At 49.5% G+C, this 14,914-nt stretch overlaps 1 protein-coding gene across 1 annotated transcript; it reads right to left on the bottom strand.

Annotated features, from left to right (window-relative positions):
- Positions 1-44: 44 nt before the first annotated feature.
- Positions 45-8,293, bottom strand: Birc5 (baculoviral IAP repeat containing 5). Its single transcript, XM_027425528.2, has 4 exons — positions 8,101-8,293; positions 7,636-7,745; positions 1,899-2,016; positions 45-576 (listed from the first exon to the last, which is right to left on the bottom strand). The coding sequence occupies exons 1-4, from the start codon at positions 8,209-8,211 to the stop codon at positions 487-489; spliced, it is 429 nt and encodes a 142-aa protein (XP_027281329.1). The 5' UTR covers positions 8,212-8,293; the 3' UTR covers positions 45-486.
- Positions 8,294-14,914: the final 6,621 nt, after the last annotated feature.

Here is a 14,914-nt window from a genome sequence, read left to right as displayed (position 1 = left end):
CTCTCAAAAAGCCAAACCATTTCCAAGACAGAAAGAGCTTGCAATCCATTTTTTAAATGATTTTATTCCATCACCCTGCAGTAGAAGACTCACGCCAGAGGACAAATGAATCACCAGCATAATACATAACCACACCTACAGTGCACGGGAGGCATCAGCTCCCGGTAGGAAAACATGAAGACCAGAAACACCTTGCAAGGCCCCCCTCCCCCCACAGGTGCTGTCACTGGACACTGCCCTTCTCGCCCACTCGTTTCCTCAATGCCTCAGTCCAGGTCACAACAGAGCAAAGCCACAAAATCAAGAGAGGGAGGCACACAGGCTGAGCCACTTCCAAGCGAAGACAAAAATAATATTTGACATCCAGTTTCAAAATATCATTATTTCTTTCTTTAAGACACTGCTAAGCGGCCCAGGCTGGGAAAGCTGGGACACGTGGCTTAAATGTGGCATGTCACTCAGGTCCAGGTCACCCCCAGCAAAGGCTCACTTCGAGGCAACCAGCTGCTCAATGGAGCAGCGAACGGTCTTTGCAGTTTCTTCAAATTCTTTCTGCTTGCTGTTGGTCTCCTTTGCCTGGAATAATGAAAGGATACATTGGGGCTGGGGTGTGGCCTAGAGGGGCTTGCCTAGCAAGAGTGAGGCCTTCATTACATTACCAGCATGACAAAATAACTAAATTATTATAAGAAAAACTAGTGTGTATAGCTTGAAATTGAACCTAGGGCCTTATGTATAATAAGCAAATACCCAAATACTGCAACTTCTTTCTTGCTTTTTTTTTTTATTTTTTTATTTAAGAAATAGGAACTCATGCTGCCCAGGATAGATAGCCTTTAATTTACAATCGCCCTCCCTCAGTCAACCAAATTAGTTGGGATTGCACCCTAGGCTGTATCCTATGCCACCAAACCAGGGTTAAAGAAATCTTAATTTAAAAATACTCAATTAAAAAAAAACAACAAGAAAAAAGCCCCTGGAAAATGGCAGTCTTCTTGTGGTGGGCACTCCACAGACCCACAGAGCAGCAGCCTTAAAAACATCCAGGCGGCTAGAGATGGCTCAGCTGCTGAGTTCCCAGCACCCACATGGTGGTTCACAACCATAGCCAGCTCCAGTTCTAGGGGTTCCAATGACCTCCTCTGACCTCCACAAGCAGAACATCCCATACACATACAAAAAGTATAAATAAATAAATGGCAGTGCACGCCTTTAATCCCAGCACTCGGGAGACAGAGTTGGATGGATCTCTGTGAGTCTGAGGCCAGCCTGGTCTTCACACTGAGTCCCAGTGCAGCCAGGGCCAGGGCCAGGGCCAGGGCCAGGGCCAGCTAGCAGTCAGCCTTCAAGCATCAGGGACACAGTGCCTCTGCCTCCTTCTCGGTGCTTTGCCAGTAAACCCCTGCCTGGTTAAATTTGAACTTCAGATAAACAAACAACTGCAGTGAATAATCCATGAAAAAACGGAGGACAATGTTTACTGTGAGCTCTGGCCTCTGGCCAACCTAACTCTTGTCTGCATGGGAGCCGCCTGCCTTCCCAGTGAGGTCCACGTGAATGGACAAGAGGCCAAGTCCGGCTGGACCTCGGCTTCTGTCCCCCCCTTAGCCAACACTCTCAACCACGGTTTGCAAACCTCTACCCACACTGCTGCAGCCTGTGTCACGGGCTTCCCACAGAAGTCGCCACCTAGGTGAGAAGGTGATCCTGGTTAGGAACCACCTTTCCTAAGGGGACAGGTCTTCTGACTGTACAACCCCAGGACCATACTCTAGGTCGGTCCTGTCTGTCCTCAACCCCAGACGCTCCCCAGGGTTTGGAGCACTTCCTGAGGCAGACCCTCCAGGGCTTCTGGGGGACTGGCTTTGCTCTCAGTCAGCATCCTCGGTAATACATACAATTTTGTTCTTGGCTCTTTCTTTGTCCAGTTTCAAGAATTCACTGAGGGTCAGTTCTTCAAACTGCTTCTTGACAGTCAGGAAGGCACACTTAGGCGAATGCTTTTTATGTTCCTGCCTGGAGAAACCAGTAAACCAACATGGCATCACCACCAACAGCCCATCTCTCATCACCATAGCTGTCCTTGGCATACACCGCTCTGCATCAAGAGCAAAGCATCAAGTCCAAAATGATCGAGAACACCCCACACAGCCCAGCTTCTCTCCACAGCCCAGCTTCTCTCTGCTGTGTCTCCCCCACACAGCCCAGCTTCTCTCTGCTGCGTCTTCCCTACCCTTATGGCTACATCCTTCTCTGGAGCCCTTTAGCAATCATAGGGAAGGCTGTGTGGTTTAAACTCAGAAGAGCTGAAGAAATGGCTCAGTGGGTAATAACACTGCTGCTCTCCCAGAGACCCTGGGTTTGGGTCTGAGCACCTGCAGGGACTCTAGACAGCCTGGACTCTGGCAAGCAGGACTCCGTCAGGCCTTGCCTTTCTCTCCCATCTCCTCTGCCCTGCTAAAAACTATTAGATTACATTCCTAAAGCTAGCCACTAAGTTCCATTCCCTCATTTGGCCACTTCCTCCTCCTGAGGCTGACTGCCAAGGTCCAGCTACCAAAGTATTGAAGTCCAGCAATCAGAAGCCCCCTAATTAACATGCCCAATCAAAATTAAACACCTCATCCTAACACGGGGCTTCTCCTTTTATCTTTATAAATGCTGCTTGCCCTGGGTCACATCTGTCTCCTGTAGGGAGACACCGTAACCAGATCAGCTCAGCTCCACTAGAAGAATGGGTTCTGCATACTGCCCACATGGACTATAATATACAAGATGCTGGGATCTGGGCAGGAGAAGCTGTCCCAAGAGGTTTCAAAAGACAGCAGGAGATTAAGAGTCCCATAGATGATGACAGAAGGGCTTGGGAAGGAGCAACACCTTACAGGGATTGATACAGGTACCAAGAGGCCAGAGTTCATCACTACTATGAACCAGAGCCTTGGGTAGGAAGAGCCACTCCAGGAGTCCATGGAAGCGTCAGGAACCTAGATGTTTCAGCTCTGGTAGAATGGGACATATAAGGAGAAATTGTAGGCAAAGAAATTCTAAAGATCCCTCATGCGAAAGACCACTGCCATCTGGGTTGTGTAGGAGATGTGGTAAGGACAGACACTGAATCAATGAGTGTAGATAGGCCAGGGACATGCAAGGGAACCCGTTAAGGCCAGAAAGCTCCAATGGGGGCCTCCAGAAGTCCCCCACATCAAAGAAGGTTCAGTCATTTCCAGTAACTGTAGAAGACAATCTGTCACAGGATGAATAGATAGCTCTTCGTCTATTGTGACAATGTCACAGATGGTAGTCTGGCTATCGATAATGAATCAGGTAAGACTGGACAAAATGAAAAGCGCATATTTTGGCAGACCTCAATCAAAGACAAGCAACCTGACTTACGGGTACAAATTAATGATAAAATTGACGGGATAGTGGACACAGGCGCTGATGTCACTATCATTACCCACAAGTCCTGGCCAAAGGAATGGCCACTCAGGGAAGGGAATGTACAATTTTTGGGTAGTGGAACACTATCTAGAGTTCAATAGAGTGTTCGCTCAGTGGTCTGCATTGGACCGGAAGGACAGAGGGAGAATAAAACCTTACATGGCAAATATAGCTATAAACCTATGGGGCCATAATCTCTCTCTCTCTCTCTCTCTCTCTCTCTCTCTCTCTCTCTCTCTCTCTCTGGTTTTTCGAGACTGGGTTTCTCCGTGTAGCTTTGGAGCCTATCCTGGCACTCTCTCTGGAGACCAGGCTGGTCTCAAACTCACAGAGATCCGCCTGCCTCTGCCTCCTGAGTGCTGGGATTAAAGGTGTGCACCACCAACACCCATCGGTCATGATCTCTTACAGCAATGGAAAACTCAAATTAACATCCCTCCAGTGTCAGATACGAATTATAGAGAATCGCTGGATAGTAAAAAGGATCGGGTAAGACGCTATGGAAAATGGTTACCAACCATCCAGGCTGTACAGAAACTAAATACAAATGATAGACCTTCTGAGGAACCAAAGGCCCTGCCATTAAAATGGCTTACAGATAAACCTGTCTGGATAGGGCAATGACCTTTGACCTCTGAGAAGCTAGAGGCTCTAGAAAAGTTAGTATAGGAACAGCTAGAGGCTGGACACATTGAGAAGTCTACCGGCCCTTGGAATTCTCCTGTACTTGTTATCAAAAAGAAGTCAGGTAACTGGAGAATGCTGACATACCTGAGAGCCATAAATAAGGTAATTCAGCCTATGGGCTCTCTACAGCCTGGAATGCCATTGCCTTCCCTAATACCTAAAGGATGGCCGATCACAGTTATTGACTTGAAAGACTGTTTTTCACTATACCATTACAAGAAAGTAATAAAGAGAAATTTGCATTTACTGTACCAAGTCTTAATAACTCACAGTCAGTTCGGAAATATCAGTGGAAGATTTTACCTCAGAGGATGCTAAATAGTCCTACTTTATGTATGCTGCACAAATAAAACCTTGACAATGCTCCAACAAATGTCTCCAACATATTGGAAGTTTTTCAAATATTGTAACATAAAGCATGTGACTGGTATACCACACAATCCTACAGGTCAGACAGTGGTTGAGAGATCTAATAGAACACTAAAGGAGGTGCTCCATAAACAGGTTGGGGGAACAAAAACCCCCAAACATAGGTTACATAATGCTTTATTAACACTAAACTTTCTTAATGCCAATGAGAAAGGACAAACAGCTGAGGAAAGACACTGGACTATGGAAAAAACTGCTGAACTTAATCAGCCTGTATACTTCAAAGATGTACTAACCTCTGTATGGAAACCAGGACATGTGTTAAGTTGGGGTAGGGGTTTTGCATTTGTTTCCACAGGAGAAGAAAAACTTTGGATACCATCAAAGTTGATCAAGATTCTTTGAGTTGCAAAAGACAAACCTCTCGACAAGGATGAGTGACAGGAAAACCCATCTCCAGAAGACCAAGAACACTACATGGGTAGATGCTTAAGAAGAGAAGGTAGCTATAACCATCAAACAAAAGGAACGTGCCATAAGGTAAACTTTACAGCTATCTCTCAAATAACTATTTCTCTTCATTTCCTAGTCCCTATTCAAGTAAATCAATGCTGGATTTAGAGTCGGATTTGGCTTTCCTCCCCTAAAATCCAAGCACGTTGGTTAACTATAGAGTTTCTGTATTATATCAAGAAGCCAACTGATGTAACACAGAATGAGAGAGGAATTGGGGGACTGTCTTTTTCTTGTCTCTTTTCTTCAAGGTGTACACCGTCTCACAATCATTACTTTTCCACGATTGCCTTTTCCAGCATACATACATGTACAAGCAAACATTTCTCTGCCGACACTTATGTTTGAGTCCCACACAGCCAATGAAGACCCGCCTGACAGCAATCCCTGGACGCTCTGGAAAAGGAATTGGGCCACACCTCCTAGATGCACTGGATCCAACTTACTCTGTTTCACCTGACACTCCGACCACAGCTTAAGTACTGACTTCAATCAAGTTGATATTTCAACCTAGATCTTCAATCAAGCAAATCCCATCTAACATGGACTTGATATAACCCGTTATATTCTTTCACTATACTAACATTTTTTCCCACAGGACTCCACAAGGCTACCATCGTCCCATTTCAACAGGAAGTAACTTGGAGGATGCTCCGCCCCCATTCCCCATTATTGTCTATTAGGGTAGTGTAAGCCTAGTTAGGAATGACTTTCCTGTTGTTTAGGGTTGGGATTGGAGGAGGTGTGGTGTTCAGGTTGGACACCTCTTTCAGATGACTTTAGGGTTTAGCTAAAATAGACATAGGATGTACAATAGCAGATTATTGTATCTTCTTGTATTTCACCTTTAAGACTGTTAATTTTGGATATTTTACACTGTTAAGTTTTAATCCTCTTTTAGACTAAAAGGGGAATTGTAGGGAGACACCGTAACCACGCCTCCTAAGGGCTGGCCTCCTAAGGGCTGGCTACAAGTGTGCCTGACTACATCTGTTAAGGCGTGGTCAAGGTGAGGTCAGAGTGACACGGCAGGGGCTCTTAAGTGTCCACGAGGACATGAAACAGTCTCTTCCCCTTCGGCTGCCCCTTCTCTGTGGCCTTCCTGCCTTGCTGCTCCTGGGCACGCTCTGGCTTGTGTTTGGCTGGTATTTATCTGAATAAAGGTATCTTGAATCTACAAGCCTTTTCCTTCAGTCTCCTCTCTCTCTATCCAGAAACAAATGCCCCTGCCCCCTTTCCCTTGTGCTCTATCTCCTTTACCACCACATCCTAGCCCATTCTAACAGATTATCCCCCCCTCTCTTCTTAAAAGTGGCACCTGCAAGGTCATCTGCTGCTGTTTTCTGCCTGAGTCAGAAAGCAATCACTTTAACTTTTCTTCCCTGGTTAATAAAAGGTCTCTGTGAAAACAGGTGTTGGGTGTAGTTTGTGCCTAATCCAGGGTCCAGGAGGAAGCCCCCTCTGTGTGCAAGTCCCCTCAGCACCCATATGACGGCTCCCACCATCTGTAACTCCAGTTCCAGGAGACTGGATACCCTCTGAAGGGTATCCAGTCATGCAGACGGTGCACAGACATACACGCAGGTGAAACACCCATACACAGAAAATTTAAAAATAAAACAAACTCAGAGGAATTGCATGCCAAATCCCTTTAAAATATGTGAAAATAACCAGGCGTTGGTGGTGCATGCCTTTAATTCCAGCACTTGGGAGGCAAAGGCAGGCAGATCTCTGTGAGTTCAAGACCAGCCTGGCCTACACGAGCTAGTTTCAGGACAGCCTCCAAAAGCCACAGAGAAACCCTGTCTTGAAACCCCCACCCCCCCCAAAAAAAAAATCTGCAAAAATGGCTCAGCAGGTGAAGATGCTTGCTACCAAATCTGCTAACCTGAGTTTAATCCCTGGGACTCACACGGTAGAAGGACAGGACTTCCCAAAGTCTTTGTCCTGACATCCACACCTACCACAACACCCACATACAAAGACACGCAGAATAAAACATAAAGTAACAATAATATAAAAAAAAATAATCTGTGGCTAGAGATGGGATAGTGGTTAGGAGTCCCTGATGCTCTTCCACAGAAACCTGACTTCAGTTCCCAGAACCCCCACATCAGGGATCTCATAACTGACTATAACTCCAGCTCCTAGGGATCCGACACCCACACCGGTGGCAGAAATGAAGACATGCATGTGGCATATTAGCCAAAACAAACAAACACCTGAATCTTAAAATATCTCAGGCAGGCCAGGCCGTGGTGGCGTACACCACTAATCCCAGCACTGGGGAGGCAGAGGCACGAAAATCTCTGAGTTTGAGGCCAGCCTGGTCTACAGAGAAAGTTCTTGAACAACCAGAGCTACATAGAGAAACCCATCCCAAACAAACAAAAATCAAAACAAATACCTCAGGCAAAACCATGCAAGCTGGCAGCACTAGGGAAACCGAGGCAGATATGGAGAACTCAAGACTAGTCTTAGGTATATAACAAGTTCAAGGACAGCCTGGAACACGTAACGAGTTAGGAAGACCATGCTCTCCTACTAAATTCAAATCGTTTTCCCCCCAACTCCAGTTCAACCCAGTAAGTTCCCATTGGAACCGGGGCACCAGGGACTTACATGGGGTTGTCATCTGGCTCCCAGCCTTCCAGCTCCTTAAAGCAGAAAAAACACTGGGCCAAGTCAGGCTCGTTCTCGGTAGGGCAGTGGATGAAGCCGGCTTCCGCCATCTGAAAATGACAGCACAGCTCGTGAGCAGAACCAACCGTCTGGTTTTGATTCTGTCACTCCCTGGGGTCGTTCCGGGCCGGCCTCTCTGGGGACGGAGGGAAGAGGTCGGCCCTGTCTGGCCCTGTCTACCGGGCGGGCCTGACGCCTGACAACAGCCGTAGCGAAGGCTGGGGGATTAGTGGGGTGCCCTGGTCGAGGACAGTGCAGCCCTTTCACGTCCTGGGCGGAGCAAAGCAGCCCAGGGAACAGTGCGAAGCGAGGGTGCGGCCCAGGCAGCGGGCCGTCTGTGTGTGTGTGAGCACCACTGCGAGCGCGGGCGAGCGAGCGGGCGGGCGGGAGGGCGGGCGAGCTCACCCGCTCGGGGGTGCAGGAGCAGCCCTCCAGGAAGGGCCAGTTCTTGAAGGTGGAGATGCGGTGCTCCATGAGATACAGCTGCCAGGTCGGGGGCAGAGCCGGAGCCCCCATGGTGCCACCGCCGCCGGGCCGCCTGCGAGCGCGATTCAAAACCCGCGGGCGGCGGCCAGCCGCAGAGCATGCCGGGAGCGCCCCGCCCCCACGCCGTGGCCCGCGGCCTTCTGGGAGTGGGCGGCGACCAGAGCGCCGCGCAGGCCACGCCCTCCGCCGCGTCCTGAGCCGCCTTCTGGGCGGGGACGGCGCGAGGCGAGCCGGGAAGGCCCCGCCCTCCCCCGAGCCCCGCGCGTGGCCTGCTGGGAGTTGTGTCCTCTGCGGCGGTGCCGGAGCTCGCCGGGCGCCTCCCGGAAGGCGCGGAGCGTGACCGGGCGTGGCGCAGTGGCCCGGGCGCCCCCGCCGAGCCTCTCGCCTCCCTGCAGCCGGCCTTGCTGCTTGCGGGCTCCGGGCGGCTGGCTAGGTGCACGGCCCCACCCAGGAGGCCGCCGTGCTCCCCCTGCAGCCGCCGTGCTCCCCGCGGACTCCCCGGGTTGGAGGCGCCGTCTGCGGCCGCCGCCGTACGCGGTGCTGTGTGTGTCTCTTGCAACCCCAGCCGCACCCAGAGGCTGGGGCAGGAGGATGGCGAGTTCCAGGCTCTGGAGTGTCTGAGAGGGGTCATGAGATTCTTGTCTGAGACCGTGGCTTGGCTCACACTCGAGAGAAGCGCCCGAGCACCACCGCAGCGAGCCCAGGGTGGGGCCGCATCACCTCACACTGGGAGCAAGCGCGGGGCCCCAGGCGAACCGCCAGGCAGCTGCGACGAGAGCCGGTTTTGTCAGGTCCCAGAGATACCCGGGACAGGAACCACCTGTGGGTCCAGCCAGCACTTCTCACCCAGGGAGCTTCGCTTCCCTCCCTTCCCCTCGCCTCTCTCGTCTCTACAGTCCTGCCTTTTCAACCCCGCGCTCTCCTGGTCCAGCGCCCTCTGTTCCTCTCTTGGTGCCCTTCCCCTCTCTCCTCTCTCGCCCGCTCTCTCTCTTTCTGTCCATGGCCAGGCTCAACCTGGACTCTTCAGATGTCTCTGGCTGTCCCCCTCACATCTACAAGGAAACCTTTGTCCTCAACCGTGCCTTTGGAGACTTCATGTCCTCGTTTTCATTTATTTTTTAAAGGCCTCAGGCCCTGCTGTGTATCAGTACACTTGAAAACATTTGAAATAGCCACAGTTGTCTGTACCGTAACTCCAAGCTTAAGTTGTCTTGAGCCAGCCCTGCACGGGACAGCTAAGATTCCTCTCCTGCCCAAGGGTAGTTACAGTAGGGGTTTTTGTCTTTTGATTCCCCAACACAGCAACTGAGCTGGCTAATTTTATGTTAACGTGACACAGGTTAGAGTTATCTGACAGGAGGGAACCCTGATTGAGAAAATGCCCCCACATCGGGCTGTAGGCAGGCCTGTAGAGCATTTTCTTAATTAGTGATTTTATGTGGGCGGGGTCAGCCCATTGTGGGTGGTGCCATCCCCGGCCTGCTGATGCTGAATTCTATAAGAAAGCAGGCTGAGCAAGCCATGGGGAGCAAGCCAGTAAGCAGCACTTCTCCACGGCCTCTGCAGCAGCTCCTGCCTCCAGGTTCCGGCCCTGCTTGAGTTCCTGTGCTGACTTCCTTTAGGGACAGACTATGCAGTTTTCATCATAGTAATAGTAGCCCTGGGGCTGAAGAATGGCTCAGAGGTTAAGAGCACTGACTGTTCTTCCAGAGGTCCTGAGTTCAATTCCCAGCAACCACATGGTGGCTCACAACCATCCGTTATGAGATCTGGTGCCCTCTTCTGCTGTGCAAATATACATGGAAGCAGAATGTTGTATACATAATAAATAAATAAAATCTTTAAAAACAAAAAGTAATAGTAGCCCTGACTAAGACCGGATAGGTTCTTTGTTTTATGGCTTTTTTTTTTCTGCTTCAGACCCCTAAGTGCTGGATCCTTGGTCCTGACTCTCTCCATCTTTGGCTGAGATCTTAACACCTCCGGGGCCCAGCAGGTGTGGGAAAAGGGTAAAGGGTTTCAGGGTAAAAGGTTTTGTAGCAAGGACAGAGCTCTGTCCTTCCCAAAGTATATGCCACCCAACTTGGGCTGTGGATTGTTTTTGAAGACAGGGTTTCTGTTGTGAGATATTTGATTACACTGTGTAAAGAGATGTCACTGTGATTGGTATAATAAAAAGCTAGATGGCCAATAGCTAGGCAGGAGGTATAGCCAGGGCTTCTGGACAGAGAGAACGCTGGGAAGAAGAAAGGCTGAGTTGCCAGCTGGATGCAGAGGGAGCAAGACATACAAGAGGAGAGGTAAAAGCCATGAGTCACGTAGATGAATAGAAATGGGTTTATTTGGGCTGGAGAGATGATGGCTCAGATGTTAAGAGCACTGGCTGCTCTTCTAGAGGTCCTAAGTTCAATTCCCAGCAACTACATGGTGGCTCACACCATCTGTAATGAGATCTGGTGCCCTCTGCTGGCCTGCAGGCAGACATGCAGGCAGAACACCATGTACATAACAAATAAATAAATCTAAAAAAGACATGAAGGTGTGATGGGGACATGCCGGTGAGGCCAGACTCGTCTATGTACTGAATTCCGGGCCAGCCAGAGCTACATAGTGAGACTCTCACAAAATAAGTAAATAAACAACAATCTGCACAAAAAAGTTGTCCTCCCTGTATATGTGTGCCCACCTTTCTGTAGAAAGGCACGGGAAAATGTAATTTACAAAATAAGTTTCTGAAAAAAAAAAAAAGAGAGACGATGGCTCACGAGCTCCTGCATTGTTCTCTTTTGTTACAAGATATATGTGTATGAGTACTTTGCCTGCATGTATGAAAGTGTAACCACCTGGGTGCCTGTTGCCTGTGGAGGCCAGAAGTATTGAGATTCCCTGAGGCAGGCTACAATGGTGGTGAGTTGTGTGTGCCAGGAACTCAAGCAGTGTTCTCTGGAAAAGCAGCAAGTGCTCTTAACCACCAAAGCCCATGCGTATTTTTTCTCTGATCACGCTTTTCTTCTCTGTGAGAGAGTTTTGCTTTGGTTTAGTTTTGTTTTTTGTTGTTGTAGTGGTGTGTTTTTGTTTGTTTTAATGGGGTTTTTTGTTCTGTTTTGAGACAGGGTTGCTCTGTGTTACAGCTCTGGCTGTTCTCACTCTGTAGACCAGGCTGGCCTTGAACTCAGAGATCTACTTGCCTCTGCCTCCGGAGTGCTGGGATTAAAGGCATGTGCCACCAACACCTGTCCTTCACCCTTTTTTTTAGATCTATTTTTATGTGTATAGGTGTTTTTGCTTACATGTATATATGCAGTGCCCACAGGGGCCAGAAGAGGGTGTCAGTTCCCCCTGGAACAAGAGTTATTAGACAGTTGTGAGCTGCATGTAGGTGCTGGGAACTGAACCAACACCAATGCAAGAGCAGCCAGTGCTCTTGACCACTGAGCCATGGCTCCAGCCCTATTCCAAGATGGTTTTTGGTTTGGTTTGGTTTTTCAAGACAGGGTTTCTCTGTGTACACCTGGCTGTCCTGGAACTCATTCTGTAGACCAGGCTGGCCTGAAACTCAGAGATCCACCTGCCCCTGACTCCTGAGTGAGAGTGCTGGGATTAAAGGTGTGGGCCACGCCCACCACCACCACCACTTCCACCCCACCCCCCACCCCAGCCTATTTGGCTTTTTTTGTTTGCTGTTGAAGTCTTGACCTCTCTGGAAAATGTGTCCGTGAAAGACCTGAGAAAAGGTTTGTGATGTCAAGGTCTGATTAGGCATCCCCACCCCACCCTGATTACTCAGTAACCAGCTTCAAGCGTCCCGGCTTGGTCAAAGTCGCTCATGGGATAGACCTGTCCCCACAGCTCTCTGTTGACTTGCCTGTGCCTGCTCTAGCCAGGTTATCTCACAGGTGTGTGGAGACTCAGAGCTACTGGGGAAAATCTGGAAGGTTCCTGAGTCCAGGTGAAATCAGATCCTGAAATTAATCTACGAGCAGCTACTGGGTGCTAGGCAATCAGAGAGACCCAAGGCAGGCCCTGGCTTCCCAGGCAGAGTCAGAGAGCAGTTCAGTAGGGCCTCACCCCTAAAAAACCCAAAGCTTTCAGACAACACCAAAACCCCCCAACACCCCCAAGTGCACATGAAGAGCCAGGGCACCCTGTGGAAGTCAGAGGACAATTTTTGAGAGTTGGTTCTCTCCTTCCGCCTTGGGATCGGGGATAGGGCTCAAATGGTCAGGCTTGTTGAGCAAGTGCCTTGACCTGCTGAGCTGTCTAGCCAGCCCTTTCGTGGGCTTTTTGAGTTTTGCTAGGGAGCCCTGACCAGCCCAAGCTGGTTGTGTTGAACTGACTACACTCTTCCTGCCTCTGCCTGTCTGCCGGGATTGCTGGCAAACACGTTCCCAGCCCTTTTCTCTCTACCTGTGTTTTCACATGTAGCATGTGGTATACTTGTGTAAGTGTTTATGTACCCATTTGCTTTTTCTCTTGCCCGTCCTAGGGTACAGCCTAGGAGCAACTCCCAACCCAGGTGAGCAATACCCAGAAATGTGTTCCAGACATTCAGGGAGGGCCTGTGGCTTGTGAGTCACCTTCCTTTGCAACTCCAGAGTGGATTCTGGTCACAGCCATGACATTCCAGTCTCCCAGCATCCAAAAAGGTTTCTGAGAATTTTAATTTTCCTAATTCAGACTACACTAAAGTCCTCAGTCCCCTTTCAGCTCTTACTGTAAAGTCAAAGAACCCAGACAAAGCAGACGCCCCCTGTGTCTTCCTGGCACCACGCCCTCCCCAGAGCACTGACACCTTCCGTGTGGCTCTTTCTAGACTTTTCCCTTGCTAGTCATTGCTCTGTGTCCATATAGAAATGCATGGAGGCAGTGCACTCTGTTAGTCCCAGGAAGACAGAAGCAAGCTGGTCCACCTGAGTCCCAGGCCAGCCAGGGCTACAGAGTGAAACTGTCTCAAAGCCACAAATAAAGCAGAAGCCCATGGATTTTTGTGGCCTCATGTGTGACATTGTGAGACTGGTTGAGCATCTCACTTTCTGTCACTAAGAATGTATATTTACTTTTGTTGTTGTTGTGTAGCCTGGCTGTCCTGGAACTCCATCTGTAGTCTAGGTTGGCATCAAACTCACAGGAACCCACCTGTCTCTGCCTCCCAAGGGCTGGGATTAAAGGCGTGCACCACCACCCCTGCATATCTTGATTTTCTATGTGGTAAGTGTAGATCTGCCATTGGCCTCATGGCAGTTGTCACTCAGACGTTCGGGTGCTCAGTGACTTAGGATGGGGCTCTGTTCCAACAAACTCCCTGTGAACTGAAATTATGTGAAAAATGCATTTAATAGATCTGACCTTCCCAGCATCCTGGCTTAACCCCACCTACCCATAAAGTTGCTCAGAAAGCCAGGCATGGTGGCTGGAGAGATGACTCAACAGTTAAGAGCGATTCGTGCTCTTCTAGGGGATGAGTTCCATCCCAGCATCCATGCTTGGCAGTTCACTGTGTATCCCAGGCCGGCTTCAGACTGACAGTGCTCATTTTGCCTCAGTCTCCCCAGTGGTGGGATTACAGGCATGCTCTACCATGTTTGGCTTTAAGATGTGTGTGGGCTCTGGAGGCAGAGGCAGGTGGATCTCTGTGAGTTCGAGACCAGCCTGGTCTATAAGAGCTAGTTCCAGGACAGCCTCCAAAAAAAAAAAAAAAAAAAAAAAAAAACCCAAAAAACTGTGTGTGGGAGTGGGGAAAGGTTTGTGGGCCCCAAAAGAACACACAGGAGCTACAGGGACTAGCTCCAAGCTTATAGAAGCCGTAAAGAAACTGAGACCGGACCTAACCATATGCAGTGGCCCCAGGAATGAAGTTCAGAGAGTTGCCACCCATGCTTCAAGGGCTTTTCAGGGACATGGCTGCCCTAGAGTCAACTACGCTCCTGTCAGTAACCCAATAAACTCACTGGGTCGCTCGACTTGGTGGAATCCTCTTTGGTCTGTTGTTGGTGCCCTTTCTGGGGTGAGGAGATACTGTTCATATCACCTCACAAAGTCATGTGATAGCATGATGCCTGACAAGGACAGACAAAATAGAGGGGGCAGCTGGTGGCATGGTTCCCAACCGAGGCTTAGCTTGTCTGCCCAGAATGGGAACTGGCTCACACACGAGAACAAGAGCATACAGACGCCCCACTCTAATGAGCCTCCCATTTGGCAGAAAAGGGTGAAAAGGGGGGTACCACAGAAGTGTGGGTTTGCCATTTCTTATCACGATCAGGATGCCAGATGCCATAATTAGCATCAACTGTCAACCTCACGAAAACCTAGACACACACCTGGGGAGAGAAACTCAGTTGAGGAATTGCCTCCATCAGAGCGGCCCATTGCCATGTCTGTGGGATTCTGTCTTAACTGCTAATTCATATAAGAGGTCCAGACCACCGTGGGCGCTGCCATTCCTAGGTGCGTCTGGACTGTAAGGGAAGGCAGCTGAACATGAGTCTGGGAGCAGGACAGTAAGCCCGCCTCTGCTCACTTCTGCTTCAAGTGCCTGCCTTGGCTTCCAGCAATGATAGACTGCAAACTGGAAGAGGAAATTAACCCTTTCCTTCCCAAGTAGCTTTTGGTCATGGTGTTTATCACAGCAACAGACAATCAAACCAGACAGACAGAACCAGAGTATAAATTAGATGTGTGCTCAAGAGCCCTTCCTGGGCCCAAAGGCCCTCCTGCCTCTATGGCTCCTGGC

The sequence above is a fragment of the Cricetulus griseus genome, chromosome 7 (assembly GCF_003668045.3).
Source record: "Cricetulus griseus strain 17A/GY chromosome 7, alternate assembly CriGri-PICRH-1.0, whole genome shotgun sequence".
Classification (NCBI taxonomy): Eukaryota; Metazoa; Chordata; class Mammalia; order Rodentia; family Cricetidae; genus Cricetulus; species Cricetulus griseus.
This window is presented reverse-complemented; position numbering and strand designations above follow the sequence as displayed.

Bases quoted from the DNA above. Each gene is read 5' to 3' on its own strand.
- Birc5 (XM_027425528.2), bottom strand. From the start codon at position 8,211: ATGGGGGCTCCGGCTCTGCCCCCGACCTGGCAGCTGTATCTCATGGAG. The intron at 7,746-8,100 runs GTGAGCTCGCCC...TGTCATTTTCAG, and splicing joins GCTCCTGCACCCCCGAGCGG to ATGGCGGAAGCCGGCTTCAT. The intron at 2,017-7,635 runs GTAAGTCCCTGG...TGGTTTCTCCAG, and splicing joins GAGCCAGATGACAACCCCAT to GCAGGAACATAAAAAGCATT.